Source organism: Tetrahymena thermophila (genome assembly GCF_000189635.1).
Source record: "Tetrahymena thermophila SB210 genomic scaffold scf_8254284, whole genome shotgun sequence".
In the NCBI taxonomy this organism is placed as follows: Eukaryota; Ciliophora; class Oligohymenophorea; order Hymenostomatida; family Tetrahymenidae; genus Tetrahymena; species Tetrahymena thermophila.
The window spans coordinates 56314-74603 of record NW_002476121.1 but is presented as its reverse complement, the minus strand read 5'-3'; the positions used below and the strand labels follow the sequence as shown (position 1 = coordinate 74603).

The following is an 18290-nucleotide window of genomic DNA, read 5'->3' as shown; positions in this document are numbered from 1 at the left end:
TCTTTTTTTAAAACTGTGATGTTGAATTAGCACAAAATAACAATCAGATAATTCTTTTTCCCTAATATTTGTTAATAGTTTAAAGAAATTAAACTATTATGTAAATACAGTTATAATAATAAGATTAAACATATAAAATAATAAATCAATACAATTTCGATAATTAAATTTACTTTTTTGACTTTTTAGCTAAACCTACTTAAGAAAAGGAGTTTATTTTTGATTTAGATGAAATTTTAATTATAGAATTACCTGAAACATTCTATACCTTTAACGAAAAAATAATTCCTGATTTTTCTATCTAATTAACGGGATATGGACCATTCTCGACAGTGAAAAGAGTAATTAATGATTCCTCAGCTTACTTTATGCTTAAAAATGAAGTTAACTAAAAAAATTAAAATACAAATACTGTAATAGGAGTTAAGAAATAAAATAATCCTTCAATAATCTAAGTAAATGTTGGGACTGAATATTCTATACTCCTTGATGAACCAATTATGCTAACTACAACAGAGGGTTTGTAATATTATTAGGTTAGATAATATTTGGACCTAGCTTTTGAATCAGTTTAAAAAGAATTTTAAGTTTTTGTAAAAAGTTTTAAGAATTATATTTCTGGACATACAATAATTAGAAACGATAATATCTGCTAATACATAAAAACTAAAAAAAATATCAATAGAAGTTAAATTTAAGTTGAATATGCAGGTCAAGTGTCTGGTCAATTATAATATTTTTTTTCTGATACATAAAGATACTAATAACTAAATATACAGCAATATCTATATAATCAATCAGATATCATAATTACAATAATATAATCCGCTTTCTTAAACAAATATTTGGTTTTAACATCATTTTAAATAGTTGTTTTTAACATCTTTTCTGATATCTCTTTAGGAAGTATTCCTCTAAATCAAAATATTACATCTTAAAGTATTTTTTTTGTTGAATAGTTAAATTCTATTTTATATTACAACATAAACTAAGTCAATCTAATTGTTTACAGCTTTAACACTTTAAAATAATAATTATCCTATTAGATTGAAACATATGTTTAAGGTGTACAATATTTAGAAGCCAAAAATTAATTTTTGATTTTTGGAGGAGGTATCTAATTGTTAGATGACAATTTAAAATTATTACAAATTATTTTATCTCAGCAATATTAGATAAATATTTGCAAAATATAAACAACGAATTTATATTGCATAGCAAATAAATAAGAATTTTTAATCATCAATCTTGAAAATTTTAGTCTTACATAATAAGAGAAAATTTAAGGTTTTTCATCATCAAATAATTATTAAATCTTATTCGATTAAGATAATAATTATGTTTTTTTAGTAGATGGCTTAATACAAGTCTACAACCTGAATGGAAAATTTTTACAGACTATTTAATTTTAAAGCGACTAGATTTAAAAGATAGTGATTGAAGGCGATTACATCATAATTTCACAATACTCTTGTAATTTTAATTTTTTAAAATCTTTATTAACATTTACTTATTTTATTTTAAAAAAAGTGTTTTAAATTTTAAAGAGAAAAGATCTAAGTTTTTATGCTAAAGTAGATTCTTTTGTTGGATTTACCATTGTTGATTTCATCTATATACCTTTTTTGAATAAAATATCTTACTTTTGTGATAATTCATTATTTGCATAGATAGTTTTGCTTGATATGCAATCATTGCAAATAGTTAGTAGAATATAGGAATATTTTAGTTAAGATGGTTAAGGATTAGTAATTAATTAAACATATGATAGTGCGGGTACAATTCTATCTTATTTTGATAATTTAGGAAACTTTATAAAATTATGGTTATATGATGCGTATGTGCCTTTAGGAAATGTCAAAATTACTTAAATTGTTGATTTGTAATAAACCATAGTAAATTATTCATTCGATTTTATTTATGGTAACATCTTTGTCTATTGTGCTTAATAGATTTATAAAATTAACTATAATTAAATGGGAGATAAATTCATTTAAATTTCAAAAACAGATGCTCTAATGTTTACTTAAATTTAAAGCGATTAAGAGTAATAATATTTAGTGGTTGGTAATCAAAATTATATTTACAGGTATTAAAATAAGACTTTAGTCTATGAATAAGTCTTAGAAGATATACCAACTATCATAAAATATCTATAAAATTACAAAATTCTAGTAATAGTTTTTTAGGAATATTTTAATATATATAATAATTATTAATATGGATAATAATAGACCTATAGTATATTTTAAAAATCAAAAATCTATTATTTAAGTAAATTCATAGATGAAGACACTTACATTACATTAGATAAAAAATTAATCCATTATGATTTTATCAATAATATTTAAATTAAATAAATAGACCTACCTCCAAGTCTACTTGTAACATCTACATATACAAACGATTATTTTTAATTAGTAGTTCTTGGTTTTTTGGATGGAAGTATACTTATCTACGACAAAAAAACTCAAACCATCAAATAAATAAATGATTTAGTTTTAGATATTAATGATGTATTTAATAACTCTATCAATTTCATTATAGAAAAATCATCAAATACGTTACTTATCTGCACTATAAATTCCTAATTATTAGAGTTAAGTTTAGAAAAATCCACCGTTAATAAGCAATATAGATTACAAAATTTAATTAATGAATTACAGGGTTAAAAGCTCACTCTTAATAACTTAATATTTGATCCTTTGAATAATAGAATCATTTTTTAATTTTATACATATAAGTATGGCTATGTTTGGAATATGTAAACTAATTAGTTAGACGGCTATGTTTGCTCTGCCAACGATCAAATGAATGAAATAGTTTTAACTGATTCTTATATTATATCATATTCTTAAGTTATAATAAATTTCTATTAAAGAAATGGTCAAATAAAATTCATAACTTCAATACGCTATGAAATTCAATCTTTTTAAATCACTTAAATATTATAACTAAATATAAATTTAGTAATTATTTGCACATTTAATTACTTTGAGGTTCATTATATTTCTTCACTTTAAAATCAACTATTGGTCTAAAAAAGTATTAATAACCCTAAAATTATATATAGTAGATTCAATCCTTAAACATATTAGGTTATAATAATAGGTCTAAGTTTAGATGGGCTGTTTGAAGAGAATATAAATACTCTAAATAATTCAAATCAAATATAAATTAGTTGTAATTACTAACTAAGTAATGTAACTGCTCTTTAGTTGTACAAATAAATATAAGCAATTTAACCTAGTTATCTGGAAAATCAATCATTGCTAATGATGAACTTAATTACTAATTATAATCAAATGAATTATTATTTTATAGATATTGAGAGTAGCTATCTTTAATACTTAAATGATATCTTAAACGAGAAAGATCCTAGTCTAAAATAAATTGTTATATTTTCGCCATAAAATTTAATATTTTCATAGTTTAAAATTAGCAAAAATACTTTTTATTAGCTTTCTTCACCTTAAATTTATTTAAAAGATGTGATCTTAAATTTTGAGATTGGGCTATAAGAAATCAGTTTCAACCCAATAATTTAGAATATATACTTTTAAAATTTGACATTGTAAAATATAGATGATTTCTCTGGGATAAGTTTTAACTTTATAAACATAAACTAGATATTCATTTTTAACCTAACAATAGTAAATAATACTAATAGTAAATCAAACCTTACTTATAGTAGCTTAGATTCTTATTTATTTTAATTTACTAATGTTAATTAGATCAATATTTATAATTTAAACATATTAGAAAATACATTTCCAATAGAAAAAACCAAAAATTTATTCCTTTTTTAAAATGTAAGCAATGTGTTCATTTAAAACTGCTAAATAGTGAACAACTCGTAAATTGAAAATATGTTTACTTTTTAATATGTTTAAAATATTACTTTTAAATAGGCTAATATAATAAACAATGTTATAAGCAATAATAACTTATAAAATCAATATTATTTACTTTAAATGCAAGCATGCTTAAATGTAAATATAAACTAAATTTCATTCCTACTAAACTAAAATTTTTAAATACTTTTCACAACTAACTCTTATGCGCTTAATTCACAAGTGATATAGCTTTCTAATGATACTCTAAGTATCAATGATACTAATATGACGAATAACACTAATAATAACTAACCACTTGTTAATATACAATCCTCGTAAGTAATAGTTTTAAATATTAATTTTACTGAAAATCTAGGAAATATACTTTTTGAAAACTTAAAATAAATTGAAATTTATTAGTGCTATTTTAGCTAAAATGTAGGATAAAATGGCGGTGCTATATCAGTCTATGGGTTACTTTATTTAATGTTGATAAAAAATTCTACCTTTTAATATAATCAGGCTCTAGGTAGCGGAGGTGCTATATATATTCAAGATAGTATAACAAAAAATATATCTTTTGACAAAAATACCTAAGTGTATAAAAACAAAGCTTTGATAGGAGGAGGTGCAAGAATAGTAATAACTCTACCAATCTCTGTCCTACCTTTCAATTATCCGTTTTATTCAAATATTTTTGATAATTAAGCTGAAATTTATGGTGATAACACATGTTCATTTTTAAATAATATTTTTATTTAAAACTCTTAAAGCCTTAATACCAATAGTTCAAGTTATGGTTCTTTTTATTATTTAGAAGTTTATTAATTTAATTTTGATAGAGAGTATAATTAAATTTATGAAGATTAATATTATAACAGTAAACTTAAAATAAGCTCTTTTAAAAGTGGTGGGTCTATTACACTTAATTTTTACCTTGTTGATGAATAAAATAGATATTTAACATTTTCAAAAAATAAATTATTGAAAAATGAATATCCATCAGATATTATAGAAGAGCTAAAATATTTTAACATATTAATTCTCTCATAGAATAATAATTTATAACTAGCAGGATAAACAATATTAAATTATAACGTATACAACGATTAAATGAGATGCTTCCAAATAACTTAATTAATAATATCTTCAAGCCCATAAGTTGTTAAATATATATAGATATAGTCTAATTTAAATAAATATAATTAAAACAATATAAATACTCTAGTTGAAATTGAATTTCGTCCATGCTAAATAGGAGAAGTGATTCTGTAATAATCCTCATCAATATAAATTTGCCAATTTTGTTCTGATGGTACATATTCTTTGATGGATCCGAGTCAAGAAATTTGCAAGAAATGTCCAGATTCTGCAAAAAAGTGTATTGGCAATTAGATAGATTTATATAATGGATATTGGAGAAATAATAATTAGACTGATGAAATTGTGCAATGCGATTCAATTATAGGGTCTTGTATAGCAGAAAATTATCAAAATGGTAATAAAATTTGTAAATAAGGATATTTAGGTCCTTTGTGTGAAGAATGCGATATGGATTATGCACAAGATAGTAATAATCAATCAGTTAGATATGTTACTTCAATATATTCAAAGCAGTGCAATTAATGCAGTATTTCCTATCTTCAGTATATCTTTTTACTATTATAAATTTGTGCAGTTTTAGCATATTTGATATATAATTCGTTAAAGTTTATTGATAACTCTTTAGTAATTTAGACCTAGCAATATTTAAGAAATATGAAGATTCTACCAATATCAAAGCCTCCTTCTTCTTCATAGTTAACTTCATATATAAAAATTATAATTAATTATCTATAATACACATCTCTTATTATTTCATAGCCTTCACTTCTTCCCATTGAAATAAATTCAGTACCTTAAATTTTAGGATCTTCAAGCAAGATAATTACTATCAGCTTAATGTGTTTAGTTCCTTTGAATGTTTTTAATAAATATGGAAAAGCAATATTGGTTATCTTTATGAACCAAATAATTCCTATTTTTTTCATTACATTAAGTATTTTTTTACTTATAACATATAAAAAAAATACAATTTAAGCAAATAAATTTATAATATATCACATCCATAGTGCTATTTAAGTCACATATACATTTTTCCTATTAGATTTTTTATCATATTTTACTTAGACACTAACATGTAGGCAGATAGGTTCTTATAGATATCTCACAGTGGATTTACTTACTAACTGTGATGATGAAAAATATATTTCATTTATAAAGCCATATTCATCTATATTTATAGTTTTCTGGATTCTTACACCGCTATATCCCCTTTATCAGTTAAGAAAAAGAAGATTTAAACTTTCTTATTGCTAAACAAGGCTTAGATATGGGTATTACTATTTAGAATTAAAGGATAAATTTTATTTCTGGGAATTTGTTAGGATATATACTAAAATTTTTACTATTATGTTTTATATACTTTTTAAATAGAAGAATACCTTGCTTGGAAGGATTATTGCTGTCACAATTCTTTCCATTTATAATTATGCAGTATAATATCATAATCCTTTTATTAAGTCTAAGCTTAGAACTTTTGAAATATTTACTAATAAGATTATTATAATTAAGATTGTACTCTCTTCAGTAAATGATAACTACAAAAGTATTTTTTTGGAGCTATGTCTATATATTTTTGATATAATTTTTATTTTTGTTTTTACCTTCTACCATCTTAGACCAGTATTAAGAGAAAATTAATTCTGTTAGAAATTCTAATTTAAATTTTTTTAGATTGTAAGAAAATGCCTATTCAAAGAAACACTTGAGTAATAAAAATTGAGTAACTAAAGCATTAAAATTCTTCTTTAATGGAAGAAAATCAGTAAAAAGATTAAAAAAATAAAATATCTTTCGTCATTAAATTAAGTCAAACAATATAAAGAACAAAAATAAAATAAAATTCAGGTTTAAATGAGTAATCTCAGCTCATAATATTCATTCTACCATAGTAAATAAAATATGTTATCTAAAATTAAAAAGTCTTCACATTATTAAAATTTTAAAAATAGTAGAGATGATTCTATTTTATAATGAACAAAAAAATTAATACCTTTGCTTTTTATATCAATTTCTTTTTGTATTCTTAAATACTCTTTTTTATCTTCTTGCTTTTTTTTAAACTAATTTAATAATCTCAAAAAATATTTAATAAAAATTTTATCTCTTTAAAATAATTATTCTTTTATTAAAAATATATTAATATTAAAATTAAACTTTAATATTTATACAAATATTTGTAAAAAAAATCATTTATTTTATTATTTAAAGTTATAGTTATAAATTTTTATCTTTATTGTTTTAAAACTTAAAATATTAATTTTAAAAGAAAGTTTAAGTTTAATATTTAAAAGAAACTTCTGTTTGGGGAGAGCATTTCATAGAGTGGTATTAAAACTAACATGAAATCTATATAAAATTAAAATTACAATATAAATTATTTATCTTCCTTCTAATACCATTTATAAAGTTCTGCTCCCTCAAACCAAGTTTCTATAAGTTTTTTCCCTAATTTTATGTCCAACTTAATAAAATAAATATATTTAAAAAAATATTAAATAAAAGATGGATTTGAATAATTTACTTTTGATTGATCAAATGGTGAGATAATATAGTATTTTATTTAACAGTCATATTCTTTATTGAATTCTTACATTATATTATACTCTTTATTCAATATAAAACTTAAGCTATTATTCTAGTTAAGATTTATATTAAATCCTTAGAGAATTTATATTTAAAACATTTAAAGTATTTTTTTTTTACTTGAGATATTAGCTGAATATAAAAATAATCTATTATTTAGAGTAATTACGTTTTGAATTCAAGCTTTTATTCTTAACCTAAAATAAATTCCGTTATGAATAAATCTTTCTATATTTAATATTATTCAAAACGAAGGAGTTTATATTTTTTGTTAAAAATAATAAATTAAAATTAAATTATTTTGGTAGGTATTAAGAAATTTGGTAAACATTTTTAATAATATTTTATCACAAAATTATTTTGATTGATATAAAAATATAAAAAAATAATAATATTTGTAAGTTTATAAATTTTATACTAATTCAACCAAAAGATTACATAAATTCTAACTTGTTTTCAAAAGATGATATGTAAGACTAACGCATTAAAATGTAATTAATAATAATATACATTACTTATCTGAATAAATAAATTAATACTGCTTAACGTAAATTTTGCTAAGCTTTTTCTCTAACGTAAATAAAATATTGTAAAACATATCTATCATAATTTTTGGGTATAAAAACGAGAATCTGAAAAATGTAATTAAATATTAGTAATTTTAATAATAACTTTAAATAATTTTAAGCAAAAAATAAAAATGAAGATTTTAATTGGTCCTATTATAGGTAAAGTAACTGATACTACTGCTAGAATTTTGCTAGAATATGATTAAGCTGGTGAAGTTACTGTGAAATTAACAACTGTTAATGGTGAAGTTAAGAAATAAATGAAAAAACAATTTGAAGCTAGAAAATCTTCTGTTTTTCATTTTAATAACTTGGATCCTAATACAAAGTATATTGTTAATATCTCTCCTTATACGAACGAATATACTAGCAGTTTTAAAACCCTTGATTTTTCCTCTAAAAATTTAAAGATATGCTGGATTAGTTGTAATGATGGTAGAAAAAATTAAGCTTATAAAGACCTTAATCTATGGATAAATCTTTCATAGGAAGTTTTGGATGGAAAATATGATTTAATATGCCACATTGGAGATTAAGTTTATTTGGATTCTGATGAATGGTTAGGTAATACTAACAATACTTATCATAAACTTAAAGAAGAAATCTTTTAAAAAGTACCATAGAATTAATGGGCTGATTATTATGAATAAATTAAAGAAGCAATAAAAGACGAATACAGATTTGTATGGAATTATCCTCCAACTGCAAAAGTTTTGGCTAATGTATCTAATATTATGCTCTACGATGATCATGATATAAGAGATAATTGGGGATTTCTTCCTGAAGATTATGATCCAAATTCTGCTGATTATTATTATGGAAGGGTATGTTAACAAGTATACTATGAATATTAAAGATAACTTAGAGATGAAACACTTGATCTATCTAACACATAAAGTATAAAAGAAGAATACTTTACTTTGAAAATGGGTAAAATAGGATTCTTTTTTTCAGATCTTAGAGGAGATAGAGCATGGCATAGAACTTAATAATTTGATACTACTAAAGTTTTTCAAGAAAAATAATGGCAAAAATTAGATGATGCTTTGAATTAAGAGTTTAAAGATGTAGAAAATTTTGTTTTTGTTTCTTAAAGTACTGTTGTGTTTTTAAATCATACAATAAATCACTTAATTGCTTAAAAGATCAAAGATAGTGAAGAATAATGGGTTGAAAATTTAGATGAATAATATAAGCTTTTAAAAAAGTTGTACGATTGGAAATTCTAAAACACTAATCTTAATCGAGAAGTTACTATTATTTGTGGAGATATTCATTTTGGAGGACATACTGATATATACTTTTAAAATAAACCTGCATTTAAGTAATTTACTTCTAGTTCAATAACTAATGGAGTCAAAGATAAATTTAAAAGAGTTTTATCATACCTTGGTGCAGCTGTTTCTGAAGATCTAAAAGGAGGTTTTCATTTTTGTAATCATGATTGGACAGGAAAAAATAACTATGGTTGGATTTTAATTACCAACAAAACCAAAAAGAATAATTAATAGCAAAATTACGTATCTTGTTAATAAGTAATAGCAAGAGACTAAGATGAAAATTAGAAAGGCACTGTTATAAGTAATTAAATAGATAATCTCACTTTTTTTTCAAGCAAAAGCGAAACAAATTCATGTTGTTAAATATTCTGAATTAAAAATAGCATAAAATAACATAATTAGCCCAATATATTTTCAAAAATAGCTTTTAGCGCAATATATAAACTTTTTATGAAATTCAATTTTATAATATTATTATTACATTAAATACCTAATTTCTTTGTTTTAATTACTTTTTGATAATGCTTGCTTAGATGTAATTTAGGAATAAAATATTATTATTATTTTTTTTTTTAAATGAATTATTTTAAATTATTTAAAATAGTATTTATCTAAATAATTTATAAGCATTCATTTTATGTACAAAATAGATTTTGTTATTGTAACTAAAAGAAAATTAATGATCATATACTTGAATTTCAATACTAAAATTATTACCATAAAACTTGCCTATGTATAAAATAAATAAATACAATATATTTAGCTTACATCTTTATCCTTTTGATTTAATCATTATAAAGAGAAATATTTACCTTCAAATCAAAAGAGGTAACATCACTTTTAAATAGAAAAACTATCCCACTTAAAGTCTTATTTCATTAACTTAATTATTTATTCAAACCTTGTAAAAATTTGATTTTTTGTGAATTAACATATACAAAAATAAATGTTCTTTATGATATACAGATAAATTTTAAATTTGAGATCTAATATAAAATACATGCAAAGTAATGTTTTAATAAATAACTAATATTAATTCTTAATTATTTTAACGTAAATAATCATTTAAAAATGAATTATCTTTCATTCGCATTAGCATTAGCAATTTTAATCTTAAATATTTTACCGAGCCATTAGCAATGTTTACAAACTGGATGTACTTAGTGTGACTAATCAAATAATTGCCTTAGTTGTAGTAACAATTATGTTTTTGATTAGTAATCAAAGAGTTGTATATACTCATAATGTGATTCAGGTCTATATTTTTAACCATTCTAAGCAGATTTAAATAACCAGAATACCTGTGTTGCAGTTTGTTAAGACAATTATATAGCTAACCCTGCAACGAATACATGCGATTAGAGTGTAATGTGTTCAAGTTCTATCCAAATATCTAATAATATATAACCATAAACAAATATTTAACAATCTTTTAAGATAAATGATAATGTTATCGCAGTTATTTATAATGGTTATGTAACACTACTAAGTAATGATTATGGATATGCTTATAAAACAATGACTTTTAATAATAATATTGCAATTTTTCAAGTAATTTAAGGATAAGTATTTATCGCAACTACTGATAATACAATATATTTATGGGATCTACTATTGGATTCCTATTAATTACTCTATTAGGTAGAATTAAATTTGAAGATAAAATAAATTATTTTATTAAATAACACAATAGTGAGCTTAGTAACAAGTGATTTAAAATAAAATTAAACAATTTTGAATCAAATTTATAATTTATAAAATAATTCTTTAAGTATTTTAAACAATATCAGTTTTAAGTTAAAAACTGATGTATTGATTTACAATGATATTTTGATTGATAATAAAAATAACTAGCCTTTAATCATTTAATAAATTTATATTTCATAAAACTAATTAATGCATTCATAGTAAATAAATTGTTCTTAACTACTAATTAGTAATCTGAATATTTTTTATGATTTTGGAAATAACAATAATTATGTTATATAATCAAATAATTAAAATACGTATTTTGAGTTTGTATCTATAAATACAAATTCATGCTAAAAGATTCTTACTAATAGTTAAATACAAAATATTAGGCATATTCAAATCTCTAAATAGCTCTAGTAATTTGTTTTACTTGTTTAATAAATTGGTAGCATATTAGTATTTGACTAATATCTTACTTAAATTTAAATCATAAATATTAATTCTACAACAAGCGACTTTTAAGTTATCTCTTTAGATTAATTAAATTAATATTTGATTCTGCTCGACAATTACTAATATCTAAAAATATATCAATTTAGCAATCAAAACTTATAAATTTAGAAATAATTTGAGCTTTTAATAAATTCCGCTTCACCTAAAATTTATCCAATACAATTTTTTAACTAAAATTCTAGTTATAATACTTATGGGGTTTTAGTTTAATCATAAAGCAATTTATAAATAATTACTTAAGATAATCAAAATATCCAAACTTAAGTTATTGCAAACTATAATCGACCATTCCCATAGTAATTAGGAACTCCTGTAAAACTATTAGTAATTGATTATTACCAGCTAATTGTAGTTTGCTATTAGCAAGGATTAATCGGAATTTTTGATATTTCAAGCGGGTTTAAAGCAGAAATTTTTAATATATTACAATTTTAAAATTAATAATGTAAAAATATTGAAAATGTTTAGTAAACACAAATATTAGGCTTGTTTGACAAACAAATATTACTAATAGACATATTTACAGGTAAAACTCTAAAATAATTTAATTTAAATCCAATTTAAACAAAATTTATTGGGATTTCAGTGAATGGATTATATTCAAGCTTATATTATAATAACTTGATAGAAATTTATGAAAATTAAAATTTTAGTCTAGTATTTAAGACGAGTGATCCTTCTCTGATCAGCAACTCTAATAGTATAGTAAAATTAAATTTTGATTTGAGCATAGTAATTGTGTAAGATTTTTCTGTTAATATTTTCTAAATTTATATTAACAATCAAACTTTTTCTCAAATAAACTCTTACAAATCAGCATCATAAATATTATTTGCAACTATAATCATAAGTTAAATAGGATAAATTTAATAGAATACTTATTAAGTAGATGAAATAGCAATAATTGATTAAACTTCTAAACTATCTATAATTAATATCAATTTCTAAAATGTAGACTAAATTTAATTAAATAGTATTACCTAAGTCCTTGATTTTAAAAGAGTATCTAATGATAATAACTAATATTTTTTAATGTTACCTTATCAATAAAATAATTAGCAATTATACTCACTTACCGCAATAAACAGAGGGAATTAGCTACAAATAAATAGCTATACAATAGGAATCATTTAATCGTTTAGCATATTAGAAGCAATAAAAGTTTAGTTCTATGATGGAACAAATTACTATCTGGTTAGTAATTATTTGTATTTAAATATCATTAATGTTTTAGTATAAATGATATTTCAAATAAATAATAATTTTGATCAATTATAAAGTTTTTATTATGGATAATCTTATTTATTTGGCCCATCAACAACTAATTCATTTTAGAAATAACCTCTAGATTCAAGAAATTTGCTCTACAACTCTAATTATCAAGGATAGATAGCTTCATTTGATCTAGTTCATATGAGATATGTAAGAATAGATTTAGATCAATACCTAACCTAAGATGAAAATATTTTATTTGTTTTTCAATCTAGCTATATCAATAAATATTTTGTTTAAACGTCTTATAGCTTAATGATTTTTGATATTTTTGAAGATATTTTAGAGGAAAAAATATAATTTAAAGCTTCATCTAATTTAATAAAAGCAAAAAATATAGATAGTCTCAACTCTTTAGTAATATCCTAACCAAGTGAGATATTTTTAAGATACTTCGATATGATAAATGGAAATAAGGATTATAAGTATACCGACATGAATTTGATAAATGATTGGATATACAGTGAATCTGATTCTTGTATTTACATATATGGTAGTGGTTTAAAATGCTTAGATATGTAATTAAATTTAAAATAAATTTTAGTTAATTAAAATATATATGAGTTTAAAAAATGCTTAAATACATCAACTTAGTTAATATGCCTACTTAACACTCCAACCCTTTTATATGTAAATAAATTAACTGGATCTATAAACTATTAGATTTAGATATAAGGTTTTAGTAGTAATTAAATTTTGATGGAAATAGATCAAGAGAAGAATTATGTATTTTTAGCAGAATAATATGTATAGGTTTTTACATTTTCAGGTGCTTTGTTTCAAACAATAACTTTTTAAACATAATGGATTATTTCTTTATCAGTTGAAGATATCTATGTAATAGCCTATTCAAATGCAAGTAATAAATTTAGTTTATTTTTATTAAATTAGAAATATTAAACACATTATTTGATTTAAATGTCATCAAATATTACCCCTAACCTTAAATTTTAATTTTTTGAGTTATTTAAAATTAAAATAATTTTATATATTAATAATAATAAAACTTCTTAATTAGCTTATTAGCAATAATTCAAGTTATTTTATATTTAATAGCTCAAATTAAATATCTATTTTAAATTCTATTTTAATATAAAAGTGCTTTTATGTTACGATCGATAGACATTAAATCTAATATCTCATTATGCATCACCTTCAGCTTTGAATATTGTTAAAGCTGTTTACATTCAATAATTTCAGCAAGTTGCTTTTATTTGCGATAGCTCATTTACTGGATAAATATTTATTTATGGAATCAAAGATTTGTCTGTATAAAAAATTTCAAGTTTATTCGGTTAAAATGGTGTAGGAACAGTAATTGATTTTACATTTTATATAGGAAACACTAGAATAACTTATTTGGATGAGTATGGAAATATAAATCAGAATAATTTTTTTGGGTCTTATTAGTCATAAGGATTTACTAGAATAACTGAAATAACTGATAGATAAGAAACCCCTATAGGAATGAGTATCGATTATATAGGTAGGTTTATGTTTATTTATTCATAAAATTCAGTGTATAAATAATCTTATACTTTGATAGAGGACAAAGAAGAAGTATCATCTTAATCTCAAATGAATCTTTATACAGTTGTTCAAATTTAAAATGATGATTAATAATCTCAGTTTTTAGTATTAAATGATAATAACATGATTTTAAGATACTAAGACTATTCTTTAGTTGTAGAATTAATTATTGATGAGTAAGTACTTTCAATATAATATGTATAAACAACTTAAACATTAGTTATAGCTTTGAAAAACTATTTGTCAATAATTTAGAACTATTAATATGGCAAGGTGAGTTATAAATAATTTAAACTTTTATAAACACAGAGTTACTTATTTAAGGAGTTTATTGATGATGATATTTTTATAACCTATGATTATAAAATGGTTCATTATGATTATACGAGTATGAAAGAGATCAAAGTAGTTTAATTTACTGAATTTAATTATGTTACAAATTACTACATTAATTCTAATTTTAAATTAGCTATTTTAGGATTTTATAATGGAGATATTCTAATTTATAACAAACAAAATTAGATAGCAAATACACTTTCTTAAATTAGATAGTTATCATCAAATACTTATAAGAAGTAAATAAAATTTTTTGTGAATATTAGTCCAATCGAAATTATGATTTCATCTATCTAGGGTGACATTCTCTAATTAAATTTACAAACTTCTAGCATTTTTAAAGTTTTCAATATCTAATAATTATTAGTTGGATAAAAATTACCAAATATTAATTTAAATTTTTTTGGTTTTGATGATTTATAAAATAGATTAATATTTAACTTCTATGGATCCTCAAAGGGATATGTATTCAGTTTAAATTTAAACAAGTAAACTGGATATATTACTTCGGGGTATTTTTAGAATAATTACTTAATATTGAGTTCTAATTTTATTATTTGTAGAAATGCTGGTGTTATTAACATATACCAAAGAAGCGGCCCTTTAAAGTTATTATCTTCTATTTATTCTATTATATTTTCATAAACCATTTAAGATATTAAAGTAATAAATGAGCAATTTTTAGCTGTATTGTCAATAGAAGTCATTCAAATATATCTAATATAAAAAGGAGTTTAAACATCTCAAACTATCTTCATTTAATATTTAGCGAATCCATAGATTATTGAATATAGTAAAAACTTAGATTCAAATGGAATGTTTAGAGTTTTAGTACTTACTAGTAATGGTATAATTGAAATAAATATTAGTGCAAATACTTATTTATAAAGTAAAAACTAATCCTGTTCATATTCAGTAAATTCTTCAAATCCAAGAGAGCTTGAATTAAAGACTATGATGGTAAAACCTATAATGATTCAATAGTAAGGAATTTCAAATATTGACTTATTCCCATCTACACAATATAAAATAAATATCTTTTTATAAACTTAAAGCATTTTATTGCCACTTGTAAATTAATTATTTCAAAATCTATAAACACAATATAATAGTAGTTTGATCCTTTCTTCTGATTAAGCTACTCAAAATTAATTGCTATTAACTCCATCAACTTTTTCTTCAATAAAGTAAAATTAGTGGTAGTTAATTAATTTTTCTTTATCATTATCATAAGAATGTTAATAGTCATAAGATTGCAGATAAATAAATTTTGATTCTTCTACAAATGAAGTTATGTGGTAAGACATTTCAATATCTTCAATCTAAGATCTAAGAAAGGTTAGGATTATTTTTTAAAATCTAACTTAAGTAACAATATCTAACTTAACAATCGAACTTAATTCTGATTAAAATTAAAATATCAGTAATAGATTTTTATTAGATACTTATTCTAACATTATTGATACGAATTAAGATTGTTTATTATGCTTCTATAATGTTTAAAGAATAAATTTGTATTAAATAACAATAATCGGAAACTCTTAATCTTTAAATTAAAATTATTCTATGATTTTAGTAAATTAGGTAAATAAACTTTAACTATAAAATCTAATTATTAAAAATAATAAAAATGTTCAAAACTTCTTTAAATTTACTTTGGTAAATTAAATTTTAATAAACACAGCTAAAATAGAATAAAATAATTCTATCTTTCAGCTTAATAGTGTATTCAATATGCTTTCTTGTGCATATACTGATATTAGAAATGTTTAATTTTAGAAAAACATAGAGGTATGCTTACTAAATTCAACAAATATATATTAGGAGACAAATTAAACAATAATTAATAAAAATGATTAAATAATTTTAACGAATGTTAGTATAAACGGAAATATAATTATTAGCTTTCCTTTAGTTTAATTACAAAATTCTTATATTACTCTGAATTCTTTAAATGTTTCTTAAAACGGTAATAATATAAAATTGTTAAGTGCATTAAGCTTAAAAATTAACGAATGCGATTTCATTTAAAATTAAAGCTAAAATGGAGGAGCAATATTTATTTATGGTTTATTAGAAAAATTTACTCTACAAAAAACAAGAATTTTATAAAATCAAGCATTTAGTAGTGGTGGTGGTATATACTTTGAAGATAATTTTTCTTAAGAATGGTCAATAGATTATGAAAGCTAAATTAGTGGAAATAAAGCTCTTATTGGAGGTGGTATTAGAATAGTAAATAAATTATCAAAAACTGAATATCCCAATGGCTATCCTTTTATTTCAGTAATTTAGAAAAATACTGCAAGTATTTATGGTAATAATGCTTGTACTTTCCTGAAGAATATATTAGTAGAAGATAATAATGAAAGTAACTTAAATCCAAATGAAGAAATAACAAATAAAATAACATAATATTCATTTAATTTTTCTAAATATTACAACTAGATATAATATGGTTAGATTTAGCTGAGTAAATTTAACAGTGGAGGAAATTTATAATTGAAAATATATTTGCTTGATGAAGATAATAGAAAACTAACATTCGAAAAAGAGATGATCAGTTAATCTATTTATCCAAGTGACATATTAGATGAATTAAAGTATATAAGTATTTTTACTGATTTAGGATAAAATAAGTAACTCTAGCTCACAGGAGAAATTATACTTAATTATAATATGTATGATGCATCCTAATCATGCTTTTTAATAAATTAATTAACAGTCTCTGGATAATCTTTATCTTAAAGATAGTTTTTAATTAAATTCCAACTAAATTAATACCAATAATAAGTAATTTAAATATTGGTAGATGTGTAATTCAGAGACTGCCTATTAGGTGAAATTTCCTTATCTCCCACTACTGGAATTTAAATTTGCTATTTCTGCTCAGAAGGAAGTTATTCGCTAGCTAATCCAAGATTGGATATATAAAACACTAACTTACAATGTCAAAAATGTCCTGCAACTGCAGATAGATGTATAGGTAATTAAATTTACCTTAAAAATGGGTATTGGAGAATTGATTAAACAACTGATGAAATCTTAACATGTGACTCTAGCATTAACTCTTGTCAAGCTTAAAACCCTTAAAGCAGTATCTAAGGATGCATAGAAGGATATATAGGCCCATTGTGTGAAGAATGTGATATTAAATAGTAAGTTTGGAAAAGTAACAGTACTAGTGCTTTTAGCAAATATGTATCTTCATTTTACAGTAAAAAATGCAGTAAATGTAGTGATATACCTTATCAGTACATATTTTTTACTATTTAGATTATAGCCATGCTATTTTATTTCATTTATAATTCCTATAGTTTCATGTAATTAATTATTTTATTTTATTTTAAATATTTTATTAATTATTTTTAATTTATAGCTTAAACTTTGAGAATACTCAATAATGTTATTATTTAAGGAAAATGCATTTTTTACCTATCTCAAAACATTTGAAGGCTTCTTAATCTACTTCGTTTATCAAAATAATTTTAACATACCTACAATTTTCTAATTTACTAATATCCTAGCCAAATTTCCTTCCAATTTAACTTAACATTTTACCTGATTTACTTGGC

General features: G+C 22.0%; 8 protein-coding genes across 8 annotated transcripts; 6 read left to right on the top strand and 2 right to left on the bottom strand. All coding sequences in view use genetic code 6, as the record gives it.

Annotated features, from left to right (window-relative positions):
• Positions 1-348: 348 nt before the first annotated feature.
• TTHERM_000763009 (hypothetical protein) lies at positions 349-1101 on the top strand (the record flags this gene model as incomplete). The annotated part of the gene is made up of 1 exon (XM_012800399.1): positions 349-1101. One exon carries the CDS (start codon positions 349-351, stop codon positions 1099-1101), a length of 753 nt encoding a protein of 250 aa, XP_012655853.1.
• A 3848-nt stretch (positions 1102-4949) lies between these two features.
• Positions 4950-5796, top strand: TTHERM_00763000 (transmembrane protein, putative; the record flags this gene model as incomplete). Its single annotated transcript, XM_001025358.3, has 2 exons — positions 4950-5635; positions 5700-5796. 2 exons carry the CDS (start codon positions 4950-4952, stop codon positions 5794-5796), a joined length of 783 nt encoding a protein of 260 aa, XP_001025358.3.
• A 308-nt stretch (positions 5797-6104) lies between these two features.
• TTHERM_000762999 (hypothetical protein) lies at positions 6105-6383 on the bottom strand (the record flags this gene model as incomplete). Its single annotated transcript, XM_012800398.1, has 2 exons — positions 6105-6217; positions 6272-6383. The coding sequence occupies 2 exons, from the start codon at positions 6381-6383 to the stop codon at positions 6105-6107; spliced, it is 225 nt and encodes a 74-aa protein (XP_012655852.1).
• Positions 6384-8223: 1840 nt separating this feature from the next.
• TTHERM_00762990 (PhoD-like phosphatase) lies at positions 8224-9744 on the top strand (the record flags this gene model as incomplete). The annotated part of the gene is made up of 1 exon (XM_001025357.1): positions 8224-9744. The coding sequence occupies one exon, from the start codon at positions 8224-8226 to the stop codon at positions 9742-9744; it is 1521 nt and encodes a 506-aa protein (XP_001025357.1).
• Positions 9745-10443: 699 nt separating this feature from the next.
• On the top strand, positions 10444-11084 carry TTHERM_000762989 (hypothetical protein; the record flags this gene model as incomplete). Its single annotated transcript, XM_012800397.1, has 2 exons — positions 10444-10861; positions 11014-11084. The coding sequence occupies 2 exons, from the start codon at positions 10444-10446 to the stop codon at positions 11082-11084; spliced, it is 489 nt and encodes a 162-aa protein (XP_012655851.1).
• A 2164-nt stretch (positions 11085-13248) lies between these two features.
• On the top strand, positions 13249-14656 carry TTHERM_00762980 (transmembrane protein, putative; the record flags this gene model as incomplete). The annotated part of the gene is made up of 6 exons (XM_001025356.2): positions 13249-13367; positions 13513-13534; positions 13603-13708; positions 13949-14335; positions 14396-14555; positions 14635-14656. 6 exons carry the CDS (start codon positions 13249-13251, stop codon positions 14654-14656), a joined length of 816 nt encoding a protein of 271 aa, XP_001025356.2.
• Positions 14657-15857: 1201 nt separating this feature from the next.
• Positions 15858-16022, bottom strand: TTHERM_00762970 (hypothetical protein; the record flags this gene model as incomplete). The annotated part of the gene is made up of 1 exon (XM_001025355.1): positions 15858-16022. One exon carries the CDS (start codon positions 16020-16022, stop codon positions 15858-15860), a length of 165 nt encoding a protein of 54 aa, XP_001025355.1.
• A 458-nt stretch (positions 16023-16480) lies between these two features.
• On the top strand, positions 16481-18168 carry TTHERM_00762960 (transmembrane protein, putative; the record flags this gene model as incomplete). Its single annotated transcript, XM_001025354.2, has 4 exons — positions 16481-16506; positions 16620-17944; positions 18033-18038; positions 18095-18168. The coding sequence occupies 4 exons, from the start codon at positions 16481-16483 to the stop codon at positions 18166-18168; spliced, it is 1431 nt and encodes a 476-aa protein (XP_001025354.2).
• Positions 18169-18290: the final 122 nt, after the last annotated feature.